Here is a 15,752-nt window from a genome sequence, read left to right on the forward strand (position 1 = left end):
GTAATGTGGAGCCTGGTAATAGAGAGGCTGTAATATCTTGTGAAGCCTGGTAATATGGAGGCTCTAATATCATGTGGAGCCTGATAATATGGAGGCTGTAATATGTTGTGGAGGATGTAATAATGTGAAGGCTGGTAATGTGAAGGCTTTAATATATTGTGGGGCCTGGTAATATGGAGTCTGTAATATTATGTGGAGGCTGTAATATAATATAGAGGCTATAATGTAATATGAAGGCTGTAATATAATATTGAGGCTGTAATTATAATGTGGAGGCTGTAATGTAATGTGAAGGCTGTTATATAATGTGGATGCTTGTAATGTAATGTGGAGGTTGTAATATAATGTAGAGGTTGTAATATAATGTGGAGGCCGGTAATATGGAGGCTGTTATATAATGTGTAGTCTGTAAGATGAATGCTGTAATATCATGTGGAGGCTGGTAATATGGACGCTGTAATATTATGTGGAGGCTGTAATATAGTATGAAGTCTGTAATATCATATGAAGGCTATAATGTAATGTGGAGGCTGTAAATAAGGAGGCTGTAATATAATGTTGAGGTTAATAATATAATATAGAGGCGTTAATATAATGCAGAGGATATAATGTAATTTATAGGCTGGTAATATGGAGGTTGTCAATTAATGTGGAGGCTGTGATGTAATGTGGAGGCTGAAAATATGGAGGCTGTAACATAATGTTTAAGCTGTGATGTGATGTAGATGTGATGTGGAGGCCGGTAATACAGAGGCTGTAATATAATGTGGAGGCCAGTAATGTAATATAATATGGAGACTGTAATGTAGAGGCCGGTAATATGGAAGCTGTAATATAATGTGTAGGCCAGTAATGAAATATAGAGGCTGTAATGTAATGTGGAAGCTGGTAGTATGGAGGCTGTAATGTACTGTAGAGGCTAGTTATATGGAGGCTGTGATGTAATCTGGAGGCTGAATATATGGAGGCTGTAACATAATGTTTAGGCTGTGATGTAATGTAGAGGACGGTTATATGGAGTCTGCAATATAATGTGGAGGCTGTAATGTAATGTGGAGGCTGTAATATAATTTGTAGTCTGTAATGTAATGCAGAGGCTGGTAATATTAAGGCTGTGATGTAATGTGGAGGCTGGTAGTATGGAAGCTGTAATATAATGTAATGTGGAGGCTGGTAGTATGGAGGCTGTCATATAATGTGGAGGCTGTGATGTCATGATTAGGCCGTGATGTAATGTAGAGGCCGGTAATATGGAGTCTGTAATATAATGTGGAGGCCGGTAATTTAACATGGAGACTGTAATGTAGAGGCCGTTAATACGGAGGCTGTAATATAACATGGAGGCAGGTAATATTTAGGCTGTAAAATAATGTGGAGGCTATAATTTAATGTAGAGGCTGTAATATGTTGTTGAGGTTGATAATATAATATGGAGGCTGGTAATATGGAGGCTGTAATATAATTTGAGGGCTGTAATGTAATGCAGAGGCTGGTAATATGAAGGCTGTATTATAATGTAGAGGCTGTGATGTAATGTGATGGCTGTTAGTATGGAGGATACAATGTAATGTTTAGGATGTGATGTAATGTAGAGGACGGTAATATGGAGTCTGTAATATAATGTGGAGGCTGGTAATGTAACATGGAGACTGTAATGTAGAGGATGGTAATACGGAGGCTGTAATGTAATGTGGAGGCCAGTAATGTAACATGGAGGCTGTAATGTAATGTGGAGGCTGGTAATTTTTAGGCTGTAATATAATGTGGAGGCTATAATGTAATGTAGAGGCTGTAATATATTGTTGAGGTTCATAATATAATATGGAGGCTGTGATGTAATGTGGAGGCCATTAATATGGAGGCTGTAATATAATGTGGAGGCTGGTAATTTTTAGGCTGTAATATAATGTGGAGGCTATAATGTAATGTAGAGGCTGTAATATATTGTTGAGGTTCATAATATAATATGGAGGCTGTGATGTAATGTGGAGGCCATTAATATGGAGGCTGTAATATAATGTAGATGCTGTAAATATGGAGGCTGTAATATAATGTTGAGGATGATAATATAGAGGCTGTGATGTAATGTGGAGACTATAATGTAATGTGGAGGCTTTAAATATGGAGGCTGTAATATAATGTTGAGGTTGATAATATAATATGGAGGCTGTAATATAATGTGGAAGCTGTAATATTATATGTTGGCTGTAATGTAATGTGGAGGCTGTAATGTAATGTGGAGGCTGGAATATGATGTGGAAGCTGTAATATTATATGTAGGCTGTAATGTAATGTGGAGGCTGTGATATTATGTGGAGCCTGGTAATGTAATGTAGAGGCTGGTAATATAATGTGGAGGAAGATAATGTAATATGGAGGCTGTAATAGAAACATAGATGTAAGGTGGAGGCTGTAATGTAATGTGGAGGCTATAATGTAATGCAGAGGCTGTAATAGAATGTGGAGGCTGGTAATATGGAGGCTGTAATATAATGTGGAGGAAGAAATGTAATATGGAGGCTGTAATAGAAACATAGATGTAATATGGAGGCTGTAATGTAAGGTGGAGGCTATAATGCAGAGGCTGTAATGTAAGGTGGAGGCTGGTAGTATGGAGGCTGTAATATAAGGTGGAGGCTATAATGTAATGCAGAGGCTGTAATAGAATGTGGAGGCTGGTAGTATGGAGGCTGTAATATAATGTGGAGGTTGATAATATAATATAGAGACTTTATTTTAATGTGAAGGATATGATGTAATTTACAGGCTGGTAATATGGAGGCTGGAAAATGAAAACCACCAGCACTTCTGAGCTCAGCCAATCAGAGCTGGAGGGCGGGGCCTGGAGTTCAGGAACAGCCCCGCCCCCAGTTCTCTTTCAGGTCCGCCCATGCTCCATATAAAGGAGGGCTCTGGGCTGAGCAGTCACTGCTCTCTGCTCCTCACACCTAGAAGATGTCTGGTCGCGGTAAAGGAGGGAAAGGGCTCGGGAAAGGCGGCGCCAAGCGGCACAGGAAGGTGCTCCGTGATAACATCCAGGGCATCACCAAGCCTGCCATCCGCCGCCTAGCTCGCAGGGGAGGCGTCAAGCGCATCTCCGGCCTCATCTATGAGGAGACTCGCGGGGTGCTGAAAGTCTTCCTGGAGAACGTCATCCGGGACGCCGTCACCTACACCGAGCACGCCAAGAGGAAGACCGTCACCGCCATGGACGTGGTCTACGCGCTCAAGCGCCAGGGCCGCACTCTCTACGGCTTCGGGGGTTAATGCTGCCGCCTCCGTCCTCACAGCACAAAGGCTCTTCTCAGAGCCGCCCACATCTTCCCGGGGAGGAGCTACGATTCCACTGAGGGGTTAACACCGCCCGCACATCAGGAGATCAGCGGCGCCCTGTGCTCAGTACAGCCGGAGGTCTACATTACAGAAACCCCCCAATAATCGGTGTAAATCCCGAGCCCCGGGTGTTCTCCCCCGCAGCTACGAGACGAGCTGTGCTCGGAGACTGAGGGGTTAATCCGTCCCGCCAATGAGCGGCGCTGGTACAGGTCACATGACCGGCTCCTCCTGTAAATCAGCAGCTCAACTATAGGCGGGAAATTCAAATGAGCGACGAGATCCTGAGCTCTCCCAGCCAATAGCAGAGCTCTGGACCCCGCAGCCGTTATGTGCCCGTAGGAGCCTCGTCCTCCTGCACTGAGCGGCCGCACAGCCTCTCTCCAGGGAGCGCCACACTGAGGAGGATGATGGGAGTAGTGATCGGGCATGGAGGAGGAGGAGGAGGGGAGCTTGTAGTGTAACTTCCGATAGCGTTACCGCATCTCATCTAGCTGACAGGGAGGAAAACCGCAGCCACTGTGAGAACAACGGGGAGACCCGGGAGCAGCTCCGCTGGAGACAGGGTGGGGGCTCTGAGAAGAGCCTTTGGGTCCGGAGATCAGCGGCGGCGGCGCTCACTTGGCGCTGGTGTACTTGGTGACGGCCTTGGTGCCCTCGGAGACGGCGTGCTTGGCCAGCTCTCCGGGCAGCAGCAGGCGCACGGCGGTCTGGATCTCCCGGGAGGTGATGGTGGAGCGCTTGTTGTAGTGAGCCAGGCGGGAGGCTTCCCCTGCGATGCGCTCGAAGATGTCGTTGACGAAGGAGTTCATGATGCCCATGGCCTTGGAGGAGATGCCGGTGTCGGGGTGGACCTGCTTCAGCACCTTGTAGACGTAGATGGCATAGCTCTCCTTCCTGCTCTTCCTCCGCTTCTTGCCGTCCTTCTTCTGAACCTTGGTGACGGCTTTCTTGGAGCCCTTCTTGGGCGCTGGGGCGGACTTGGCTGGCTCGGGCATTCTGACTGAGGACAAAATCTCGTCTGTTCTCTTCCTGCCACCGCGGCGGTATTTATACACGGGCCATGCAAATGAGCTGCTGCTGACTGCGCGCCGATCTACTGGAGGAGAAGGTCACGTGGTGTCTCCACTTCTCCCAATTGGCAGCCTCACATCCATTCAGCTGAGCCGGGGGCGGAGCAAATAGAGGGGCGGGGCTCACATCCATCCATCCGGCGGAGCAACAGGAGGGTCGGGGCTCACATACATCCATTCAGCAGAGCCGGGGGCGGAGCAACAGGAGAGGCGGGGCTCACATCCATCCATTCAGCAGAGCCGGGGGACGGAGCAGAAAGAAGGGAGGGGCTCACATCCATTCATAGAGCTGAGTCGGAGGGCGGAGCAGCAGGAGGGGTTGGGCTCATAGCCATCCATTCTACTAAACCGGGGGGCGGAGCAGAACTCACATCCATCCATTCAGATGAGCCGGGGGGAGGAGCAGCAGGAGGGGCAGGGCTCGCATCCATCCATTCAGCTGAGCCGGGGGGCGGGGCTAGCAGCTCTCTTCCGTCTATCAGGGCCTCGCTGCTCGGCTGATAACCGCCCCTCACTGCGCCCCGCCCCCTGCAGGTAGTGATGCCGCCGCTGAGTGTACTGTGCGTGCAGGGGGGTCGTGCGCTCTATCCCTGGACACCAGCGCAGCGATGGAGCCGCTCTTCTCCGCACAGTGAATACGGGACTGTTCTCCCCTTCTCCGGTGGGGGGCGGGAGAAGGCGGCCACTGACGGGTTAATACTGAGCAGGCTATGGGGGCGGGGCTATAGAACTAGTACCTTGGCTTTTGAAATTCCCGCTCAATTACCGTCCGGTAAGAATTCAACGGCCGTGGACAAGCTCCGCCCCCGGCTCAGCTTAATAGATGATGTGAGCCCCTCCCCCGGCTCGTCTGAATGAATAGATATGAGCCCCGCCCCTCCTACTGCTCCGCCCCCCGCTCTTCTCAGAGCCCCCACCTTCTCTAGGACGGAGCTGCCGCATTGTGTGAATACATGGAAGCCTCATGTCCGAGGCGGATTATTCCCTCATTATAGACCACTGATCGGGAGGATGAGGGGAGTAGTGATCGTATACTCGGGAGGATGGGGGGAGTAGTGATCGGCCAGAGAGCAGTTGGGCAATGAGGAGAATGAGTGAAGTAGTTATATGGTACTGAGGATGATGAGGGGAGTAGTGGTCAGCCAGTGAGGAGGATGGGGGAGTAGTGATCAGACAGTGAGGAGGATGAGGGGAGTAGTGGTCAGCCAGTGAGGAGGATGGGGGAGTAGTGATCTGCTGATGGATGGATGTGAGCCCCGCCGTGCGCTCTATCCCCGGACACCAGCGCAGAGAGAAGGGGGCGGAGCTATAGAACAAGTGCTTTACAGTGATTGGCTGATCTCTGGCTTTTGAAATTCCCGCTCAATCACAGTCCGGTCAGAATCCAGCGGCCGTGGAGGAGCAGTCCATTACACACGGGGGACGAACCCTCCACAGCAGCAATGTCAGGAGCGGTAAGTGCCCCTGTGTGACGCCTCCAGAGCGGAGATCAGCGGCATCGCCAGCTCAGTCGTACAGACCATGTGGGGGGCTCTTAGAAGAGCCTTTGGTTCCGGGCTCACTTGCTCTTGGCCGACTTGGTGCTCTCGGTCTTCTTGGGCAGCAGCACGGCCTGGATGTTGGGCAGGACGCCTCCCTGGGCGATGGTGACGCCGCCCAGCAGCTTGTTGAGCTCCTCGTCGTTGCGCACGGCCAGCTGCAGGTGGCGGGGGATGATGCGGGTCTTCTTGTTGTCGCGGGCGGCATTGCCGGCCAGCTCCAGGATCTCGGCGGTGAGATACTCGAGCACAGCGGCCAAGTAGACGGGAGCGCCGGCGCCCACCCTCTGGGCGTAGTTGCCCTTGCGGAGGAGCCTGTGCACTCGGCCGACCGGGAACTGGAGCCCTGCCCGGGAGGAGCGGGTCTTGGCCTTAGCCCGGACTTTGCCTCCTTGTTTGCCGCGTCCAGACATCGTTCTTTACAGCAACGAAGACTCTGATGTGTGTGATCCGGAGGAGCCGCCTCTTGCCGCCTTTATAGGCTGCTGCTCCGCCCCCAGCGCCGCTCATTGGGTGGATTAGAAGCCTCCAACGGAGACAAGACTCGTGGAGAAGCCAATGAGCGGCGCTGGGCGTGGCTTATGACGCGAGTACAGGTCACATGACCGGCTCCTCCTGTAGATCAGCAGCTCATTTGCAGTTGGGAACTATAGGCGGGAAATTCAAATGAGCGACGAGATCCTGAGCTTTCCCAGCCAATAGGAGCAAAGCTCTGGAGCCTGGTAATTTGGAGGCTGTAATATAATGTGGAAGCTGTAATGTGGAGGCTATTATATAATGTGGAGTCTGGTAATAGGGAGGCTGTAATATAATGTGGAGCCTGGTAATAGAGAGGCTGTAATATAATGTGGAGGCTGTAATATAATGTGGAGGCTATAAAATAATATGAAGGCTATAATGTAATGTGGAGGCTGTAATATAATGTGGAGGCTGTAATATAATGTGGAGGCTGTAATATAAAGGCTGTTATATAATGTGGACACTTTTAATGTAATGTGGAGTTTGTAATATAATGTGGAGGCCGGTAATATGGAGGCTGTTATATAATGTGGAGTCTGGCTTTTCGCCTGGAGCTACCTCAGACTTTTAAAATTCATAATGTTTTTCATAAGTCGTTACTCAAAAAATATGTTCCACCTCTAGAACCATCACCGCTGCCACCCCCTCCTGTTATTGTGGATGGTAATCTAGAGTTTCAAATATCCAAAATTGTTCATTCTCGTCGGGTCCGCCGCTCTCTTCAATATCTGGTGCATTGGAGAGGTTACGGTCCCGAGGAAAGAATGTGGGTTCCAGCGTCTGAGGTAAACGCCGACAGGCTAGTTCGGGTTTTTCATGCCTCTCACCCTGAGAGACCTGGTCCTGAGTGTCCGGAGTCCCCTCGTAGAGAGGGGGGTACTGTCACGAGGGTGTCAAGAGCCACGCCTGACTCCGTTATACCCGGGGTCAGGAAGTCGCAGCGGGTGGCTGCGCGCTCTATGTAAGATAGGGCTTTTTCCTTATGGTAACTTTCTGGGTTTGCTTTGCAAACCCTTTTGGCTCACTCAGGGATCCGTAGCTCCTTCTCCTCAGCTGTTCCTTGTCCAGCACTCCCAGACCTCCTTATATTCCCCTCTCACACTTCTCTGGTTGCCAGATATAGAGCTTCCTGCCTGGACATCTATTCTGACCCTCTGGAGCTGAGTAGCTGCGTTCTCTGGTAGTTGGTCCAGAACGCTACCCTCCGGATCCCTGTTGGACCTTTGTGGTCTGCTGTGGTCGCCCACCTGGGTGTATGTGTCTGTATTGTCTGTCCTCTCCCTGGTGTTTCCCTCTTAGTGTCAGTGGTGTGGACTAGTGATCCCACCGGCCCGCTCATTTTAGGGAAAGCCAGGGTTTAGGCACGTGATCGCCGCACGGGTGAGGAACCCGTCTAGGGACGTCAGGGCAGTCAGGTGCCAGCTGCACGGTGAGTTAGGGGTCTTCACCTTTCCCTCTCCCTTGGGCAGGGCTTTCCCTTTTTCCTCCCTGTGCGTGACGCCGGTCATTACAATATGACAGCCTCCATACTACTAGACTCCACATTACATTATATTGCAGCCTCCATACTACCAGCCTCCACATTACATCACAGCCTTAATATTACCAGCCTCTGCATTGCATTACAGACTCCAAATTATATTACCAGCCTCCACATTACATTACAGGCCTCCACATTATATTGCAGACTCCATATTACCGTCCTCTACATTAAATCACAGCCTAAACATTATGTTACAGCCTCCATATTTTCAGCCTCCAGATTACATCACATCCTCCATATAACTAGCCTCTACATTACAGCCTCCATACTACCAGCCTCCACATAATATTACAGCCTTCATATTACCAGCTTCCACATTACATTACAGCCTCTATTTTTCATTACTGGTGTGCACATTTTACAGCTCCATATTACCGGCCTCTACATTACAGTCTCCATATTACATTACTGGCCTCCACATTATATTACAGCCTCCCTATTACCGGCCTCTATATTAGTCTCCATATTACATTTACGGCCGCCACATTATATTACAGCCTCCATATTACCGGCCTCTACATTACATCACAGCTTAAACATTATGTTACAGCCTCCAGAATTTTAGCCTCCATATTACCAGCCTGTAAATTACATTATATCCTCTGCATTATATTAAAGCCTCTATAGTATATTATTAACCTCAACATTATATTACAGCCTCCGTATTTACAGCCTCAACATTACATTATAGCCTCTACATGATATTACAGCATTGATCTTACAGACTCCACATTATATAACAGCCTCCATATTACCGGCCTCCACATTATATTACAAACTTCACATTACATTACCGTGTCCATATTACATTACAGCCTCCACATTATATTACAGCCTCCACATTATATTACAGTCTCCAAAGCTCTGCTCCTATTGGCTGGGAAAGCTCAGGATCTCGTCGCTCATTTGAATTTTCCGCCTATAGTTCCCAACTGCAAATGAGCTGCTGATCTACAGGAGGAGCCGGTCATGTGACCTGTACCTGCGTCATAAGCCACGCCCAGCGCCGCTCATTGGCTTCTCCAGAGTCTTGTCTCCGTTGGAGGCTTCTAATCCACCCAATGAGCGGCGCTGGGGGCGGAGCAGCAGCCTATAAAGGCGACAGGAGGCGGCTCCTCCGGATCACACACATCAGAGTCTTCCTTGCTGTAGAGAACGATGTCTGGACGCGGCAAACAAGGAGGCAAAGTCCGGGCTAAGGCCAAGACCCGCTCCTCCCGGGCAGGGCTCCAGTTCCCGGTCGGCCGAGTGCACAGGCTCCTCCGCAAGGGCAACTACGCCCAGAGGGTGGGCGCCGGCGCTCCCGTCTACTTGGCCGCTGTGCTCGAGTATCTCACCGCCGAGATCCTGGAGCTGGCCGGCAATGCCGCCCGCGACAACAAGAAGACCCGCATCATCCCCCGCCACCTGCAGCTGGCCGTGCGCAACGACGAGGAGCTCAACAAGCTGCTGGGCGGCGTCACCATCGCCCAGGGAGGCGTCCTGCCCAACATCCAGGCCGTGCTGCTGCCCAAGAAGACCGAGAGCACCAAGTCGGCCAAGAGCAAGTGAGCCCGGAACCAAAGGCTCTTCTAAGAGCCCCCCACATGGTCTGCACGACTGAGCTGGCAAAGCCGCTGATCTCCGCTGTGGAGGAGGCGTCCGTGCGTCACACAGGGGCACTTACCGCTCCTGACCTGCTGCGAGTACGGGCAGACATTGCTGCTGTGAAGGGTTCGTCCCCTGTGTGTAATGGACTGCTCCTCCACGGCCGCTGGATTCTGACCGGACTGTAATTGAGCGGGAATTTCAAAAGCCAGAGATCAGCCAATCACTGTAAAGCACTTGTTCTATAGCTCCGCCCCCTTCTCTCTGCGCTGGTGTCCGGGGATAGAGCGCACGGCGGGGCTCACATCCATCCATCAGCAGATTACTACTCCCCTCATCCTCCTCACTGGCTGACCACTACTCCCCTAATCATCCTCAGTACCATATAACTACTGCCCTCATCCTCTCGAGTATACGATCACTACTCCCCCCATCCTTCTCTCTGGCCGATCACTACTCCCCTCATCCTCCCGAGTATACGATCACTACTCCCCTCATTCTCCCGATCAGTGGTCTATAATGAGGGAATAATCCGCCTCGGACATGAGGCTTCCATGTATTCACACAATGCGGCAGCTCCGGCCTAGAGAAGGTGGGGGCTCTGAGTAGAGCGGGGGGCGGAGCAGCAGGAGGGGCGGGGCTCATATCTATTCATTCAGATGAGCCGAGGGCGGAGCTTGTCCACGGCCGCTGATTTCTAACCGGACGGTAATTGAGCGGGAATTTCAAAAGCCATGGTACTAGTTCTATAGCCCCGCCCCCATAGCCTGCTCAGTATTAACCCGTCAGTGGCCGCCTTCTCCCGCCCCCCAGTCCCGTATTCACTGTGCGGAGAAGAGCGGCTCCATCGCTGCGCTGGTGTCCAGGGACAGAGCGCACGACCCCCCTGCACGCACAGTACACTCAGCGGCGGCATCACTACCAGCAGGGGGCGGGGCGCAGTAAGGGGCAGTTATCAGCCGATCTGCGAGGCCCTGATAAACTGTAGAGATGTTAGCCCCGCCCCCCGGCTCAGCTGAATGGATGGATGGGGGCCCTGCCCCCTTGCTGCTCCGCCCCCCGGCTCATCTGAATGGATGGATGTGAGTTCCGCCCCTCCAGCTGCTCCGCCTCCCGGCTCCGCTGAATGGATGTATGTGAGCCCCGCCCCTCTATTTGCTCCGCCCTTCAGCTCTGCTGAATGGATGTATGTGAGCCCCGCCCCTCAATTTGCTCCGCCCCCGGCTCAGCTGGATGGATGTGAGGCTGCCAATTAGGAGCAGTGGAGACACCACGTGACCCTCTCCTCCAGTAGATCGGCGCGCAGTCAGCAGCAGCTCATTTGCATGGCCCGTGTATAAATACCGCCGCGGTGGCAGGAGGAGAACAGACGAGATTTTGTCTTCCGTCAGAATGCCCGAGCCAGCCAAGTCCGCCCCAGCGCCCAAGAAGGGCTCCAAGAAAGCCGTCACCAAGGTTCAGAAGAAGGACGGCAAGAAGCGGAGGAAGAGCAGGAAGGAGAGCTATGCCATCTACGTCTACAAGGTGCTGAAGCAGGTCCACCCCGACACCGGCATCTCCTCCAAGGCCATGGGCATCATGAACTCCTTCGTCAACGACATCTTCGAGCGCATCGCAGGGGAAGCCTCCCGCCTGGCTCACTACAACAAGCGCTCCACCATCACCTCCCGGGAGATCCAGACCGCCGTGCGCCTGCTGCTGCCCGGAGAGCTGGCCAAGCACGCCGTCTCCGAGGGCACCAAGGCCGTCACCAAGTACACCAGCGCCAAGTGAGCGCCGCCCCCGCTCTCCGGACCCAAAGGCTCTTCTCAGAGCCCCCACCCTGTCTCCAGCGGAGCTGCTCCCGGGTCTCCCCGTTGTTCTCACAGTGGCTGCGGTTTTCCTCCCTGTCAGCTAGATGAGATGCGGTAACGCTATCGGAAGTTACACTACAAGCTCCCCTCATCCTCCTCCTCCATGCCCGATCACTACTCCCATCATCCTCCTCAGTGTGGCGCTCCCTGGAGAGAGGCTGTGCGGCCGCTCAGTGCAGGAGGACGAGGCTCCTACGGGCACATAACGGCTGCGGGGTCCAGAGCTCTGCTATTGGCTGGGAGAGCTCAGGATCTCGTCGCTCATTTGAATTTCCCGCCAATAGTTGAGCTGCTGATTTACAGGAGGAGCCGATCATGTGACCTGTACCAGCGCCGCTCATTGGCGGGACGGATTAACCCCTCAGTCTCCGAGCACAGCTCGTCTCGTAGCTGCGGGGGAGAACACCCGGGGCTCGGGATTTACACCGATTATTGGGGGGTTTCTGTAATGTAGACCTCCGGCTGTACTGAGCACAGGGCGCCGCTGATCTCCTGATGTGCGGGCGGTGTTAACCCCTCAGTGGAATTGTAGCTCCTCCCCGGGAAGATGTGGGCGGCTCTGAGAAGAGCCTTTGTGCTGTGAGGACGGAGGCGGCAGCATTAACCCCCGAAGCCGTAGAGAGTGCGGCCCTGGCGCTTGAGCGCGTAGACCACGTCCATGGCGGTGACGGTCTTCCTCTTGGCGTGCTCGGTGTAGGTGACGGCGTCCCGGATGACGTTCTCCAGGAAGACTTTCAGCACCCCGCGAGTCTCCTCATAGATGAGGCCGGAGATGCGCTTGACGCCTCCCCTGCGAGCTAGGCGGCGGATGGCAGGCTTGGTGATGCCCTGGATGTTATCACGGAGCACCTTCCTGTGCCGCTTGGCGCCGCCTTTCCCGAGCCCTTTCCCTCCTTTACCGCGACCAGACATCTTCTAGGTGTGAGGAGCAGAGAGCAGTGACTGCTCAGCCCAGAGCCCTCCTTTATATGGAGCATGGGCGGACCTGAAAGAGAGGGGGCGGGGCTGTTCCTGAACTCCAGGCCCCGCCCTCCAGCTCTGATTGGCTGAGCTCAGAAGTGCTGGTGGTTTTCATTTTCCAGCCTCCATATTACCAGCCTGTAAATTACATCATATCCTTCACATTAAAATAAAGTCTCTATATTATATTATCAACCTCCACATTATATTACAGCCTCCATACTACCAGCCTCCACATTATATTACAGCCTCTGCATTACATTACAGCCTCCACCTTACATTACAGCCTCCACCTTACATCTATGTTTCTATTACAGCCTCCATATTACATTATCTTCCTCCACATTATATTACAGCCTCCATATTACTAGCCTCTACATTACATTACAGCCTCCACATTACATTACCAGGCTCCACATAATATCACAGCCTCCACATTATATTACAGCCTACATATAATATTACAGCTTCCACATTATATTCCAGCCTCCATATTACATTACAGCCTCCATATTACTAGCCTCTACATTACAGCCTCCATATTACTAGCCTCTACATTACAGCCTCCATACTACCAGCCTCCACATTATATAACAGTCTTCATATTACCAGCCTCTGCATTACATTACAGGCTCAAAATTATATTACAGCCTCCACATTACATTACAGCCTCTATATTACATTATTGGCCAGGACATTATATTACAGCCTCCGTATAACCGGCCTCTACATTACAGTCTCCATATTACATTTCCAGCCTCCGTAGTACCAGCCTCTACATTACAGTCTCCATATTACATTTACGGCCTCCACATTATATTACAGCCTCCATATTAGCGGCCTATACATTACATCACAGTTTAAATATTATGTTACAGCCTCCATATTAATTGACAGCCTCCGTATTACATTACAGCCTCCCTATTAACAGCCTCCACATTACAGCCTCCATTTTGTATTATCAATCTCAACATTATATTACAGCCTTCATATTTTCAGCCTCTACATTACATTATAGCCTCCATATTATATTGCAGCCTTTATATTGCCAGCCTCCACATTACATCCTCCACATTATATTACAGACTCCATATTACCGTCATCTACATTACATCACAGCATAAACATTATGTTACAACCTCCATATTTTCAGCCTCCACATTATATTACAGCCTCCACATTACATTACAGCCTCCACATTACATTACAGCCTCCATATTACCAGCCTCCACATTATATTGCAGCCTTCATATTACCAGCCTCTGCATTACATTACAGCCTCCATATTACCAGCCTCCAAATTATGTTACAGCCTCCATATTACATTACAGCCTCCACATTATATTGCAGACTCCATATTACCGTCCTCTACATTACATCACAGCCTAAACATTATGTTACAGCCTCCATAGTTTCAGCATCAAGATTACATCAAAGCCTCCACATTATATGACAGCCTCCATACTACCAGCCTCCACATGATATTACAGCCTCCATATTAAATTACAGCCTCCATATTATATTACAGCCTCCATATTATATTATCAACCTCAACATTACATTACAGCCTCCATATTTAAAGCCTCCACATTACATTATAGTCTCCACATTACATCACAGCTTCTATATTATCATCCTCAACATTATATTACAGCCTCCATATTTACAGCATCTACATTATATTACAGCCTCCATATTAATGGCCTCCACATTACATCACAGCCTCCATATTATTTTATCAACCTCAACAACATATTACAGCCTCTACATTACATTATAGCCTCCACATTATATTACAGCCTAAAAATTACCAGCCTCCACATTACATTACAGCCTCTATGTTACATTACCGCCTCCATATTACCATCCTCTACATTACAGTCTCCATGTGACATTACCAGCCTCCACATTATATTACAGACTCCATATTACCGTCCTCTACATTACATCACATCCTAAACATTACATTACAGCCTCCATACTAACAGCCTCCACATTACATCACATCCTCTACATTATATTACAGCCTTCATATTACCAGCCTCTGCATTACATTACAGCCCTCAAATTATATTACAGCCTCCATATTACCAGCCTCCATATTATATTATCAACCTCAACAACATTTTACAGCCTCTACATTAGATTATAGCCTCTACATTATTTTACAGCCTAAATATTACCAGCCTCCATGTTTTATTACAGCCTCCGTATTAACAGCCTCTACATTACAGTCTCCATGTTAAATTACCGGCCTCCACATTATATTACAGACTCCATATTACCGGCCTCTACATAACATCACGGCCTAAACATTACATCACAGCCTCCTGATTATATGACAGCCTCCATACTTCCAGCCTCCACATTACATTATATTACAGCCTCCATGCTACCAGCCTCCACATAACATCACAGCCTTAATATTACCAGCCTCTGCATTACATTACAGACTCCAAATTATATTACAGCCTCCACATTACATTACAGCCTCCACATTATATTGCAGACTCCATATAACCGTCCTCTACATTACATCACAGCCTAAACATTATGTTACAGCCTCCATATATTCAGCCTCCAGATTACATCACAGCCTCCATATAACTAGCCTCTACATTACATTACAGCCTCCATACTACCAGCTTCCACATTACATTGCAGCCTCTATATTTCATTACTGGCCTACACATTATATTACAGATTCCATATTACCGGCCTCTCCATCATATCACAGCGTAAACATTATGTTACAGCCTCCATATTACATCACAGCCTCCACATTAATTGACAACCTCCATATTACCAGCCTGTAAATTACATTATATCCTCTGCATTATATTAACGCCTCTATATTATATTATTAACCTCAACATTATATTAAAGCCTCCTTATTTACAGCCTCCACATTACATTATAGCCTCCACATGATATTACAGACTTCATACTATATTACAGCCTCCACATAATATTACAGCGTCCATATTACCAGCCTCCACATGATATTACAACATTCATCTTACAGACTCCACATTATATAACAGCCTCCATATTACCGGCCTCCACATTATATTACAAGCGTCCACATTATATAACAGCCTTCACATTACATTACAGCCTCCACATTATAATTACAGCCTCAATATTATATTACAGCCTTCATATTACATTACAGCCTCTATATTATATTACAGCCTCCACATAATATTACAGACTCCATATTACCAGGCCCCACAATATATTAAAGCGTTCACATTACCAGCCTCCACATTATTACAGCCTCCACATTATATTACAGCCTCCATATTATCAGGCTCCACATGATATTACAGCCTCCACAAGATAT

At 49.6% G+C, this 15,752-nt stretch overlaps 4 protein-coding genes across 4 annotated transcripts in view; 2 read left to right on the top strand and 2 right to left on the bottom strand.

The window, feature by feature from the left end:
• LOC120999870 overlaps positions 1 to 12,358 on the bottom strand; it is a 199,048-nt gene extending 186,690 nt beyond the window's left edge. The window contains exon 1 of the mRNA XM_040430920.1: positions 12,073 to 12,358. Within this exon, the coding sequence (XP_040286854.1) occupies positions 12,073 to 12,358 (286 nt within the window). The remainder of the gene's footprint in view (positions 1 to 12,072) is intronic.
• Positions 2,956 to 3,267, top strand: LOC120999883 (histone H4). The gene has a single exon (XM_040430934.1). It carries the CDS (start codon positions 2,956 to 2,958, stop codon positions 3,265 to 3,267), a length of 312 nt encoding a protein of 103 aa, XP_040286868.1.
• LOC120999876 (histone H2A type 1-like) lies at positions 5,942 to 6,357 on the bottom strand. Its single transcript, XM_040430927.1, has one exon. It carries the CDS (start codon positions 6,355 to 6,357, stop codon positions 5,965 to 5,967), a length of 393 nt encoding a protein of 130 aa, XP_040286861.1. The 3' UTR covers positions 5,942 to 5,964.
• On the top strand, positions 9,165 to 9,578 carry LOC120999877 (histone H2A type 1-like). The gene has a single exon (XM_040430928.1). It carries the CDS (start codon positions 9,165 to 9,167, stop codon positions 9,555 to 9,557), a length of 393 nt encoding a protein of 130 aa, XP_040286862.1. The 3' UTR covers positions 9,558 to 9,578.
• Positions 12,359 to 15,752: the final 3,394 nt, after the last annotated feature.

Source organism: Bufo bufo, chromosome 4 (assembly GCF_905171765.1).
Source record: "Bufo bufo chromosome 4, aBufBuf1.1, whole genome shotgun sequence".
Classification (NCBI taxonomy): domain Eukaryota; kingdom Metazoa; phylum Chordata; class Amphibia; order Anura; family Bufonidae; genus Bufo; species Bufo bufo.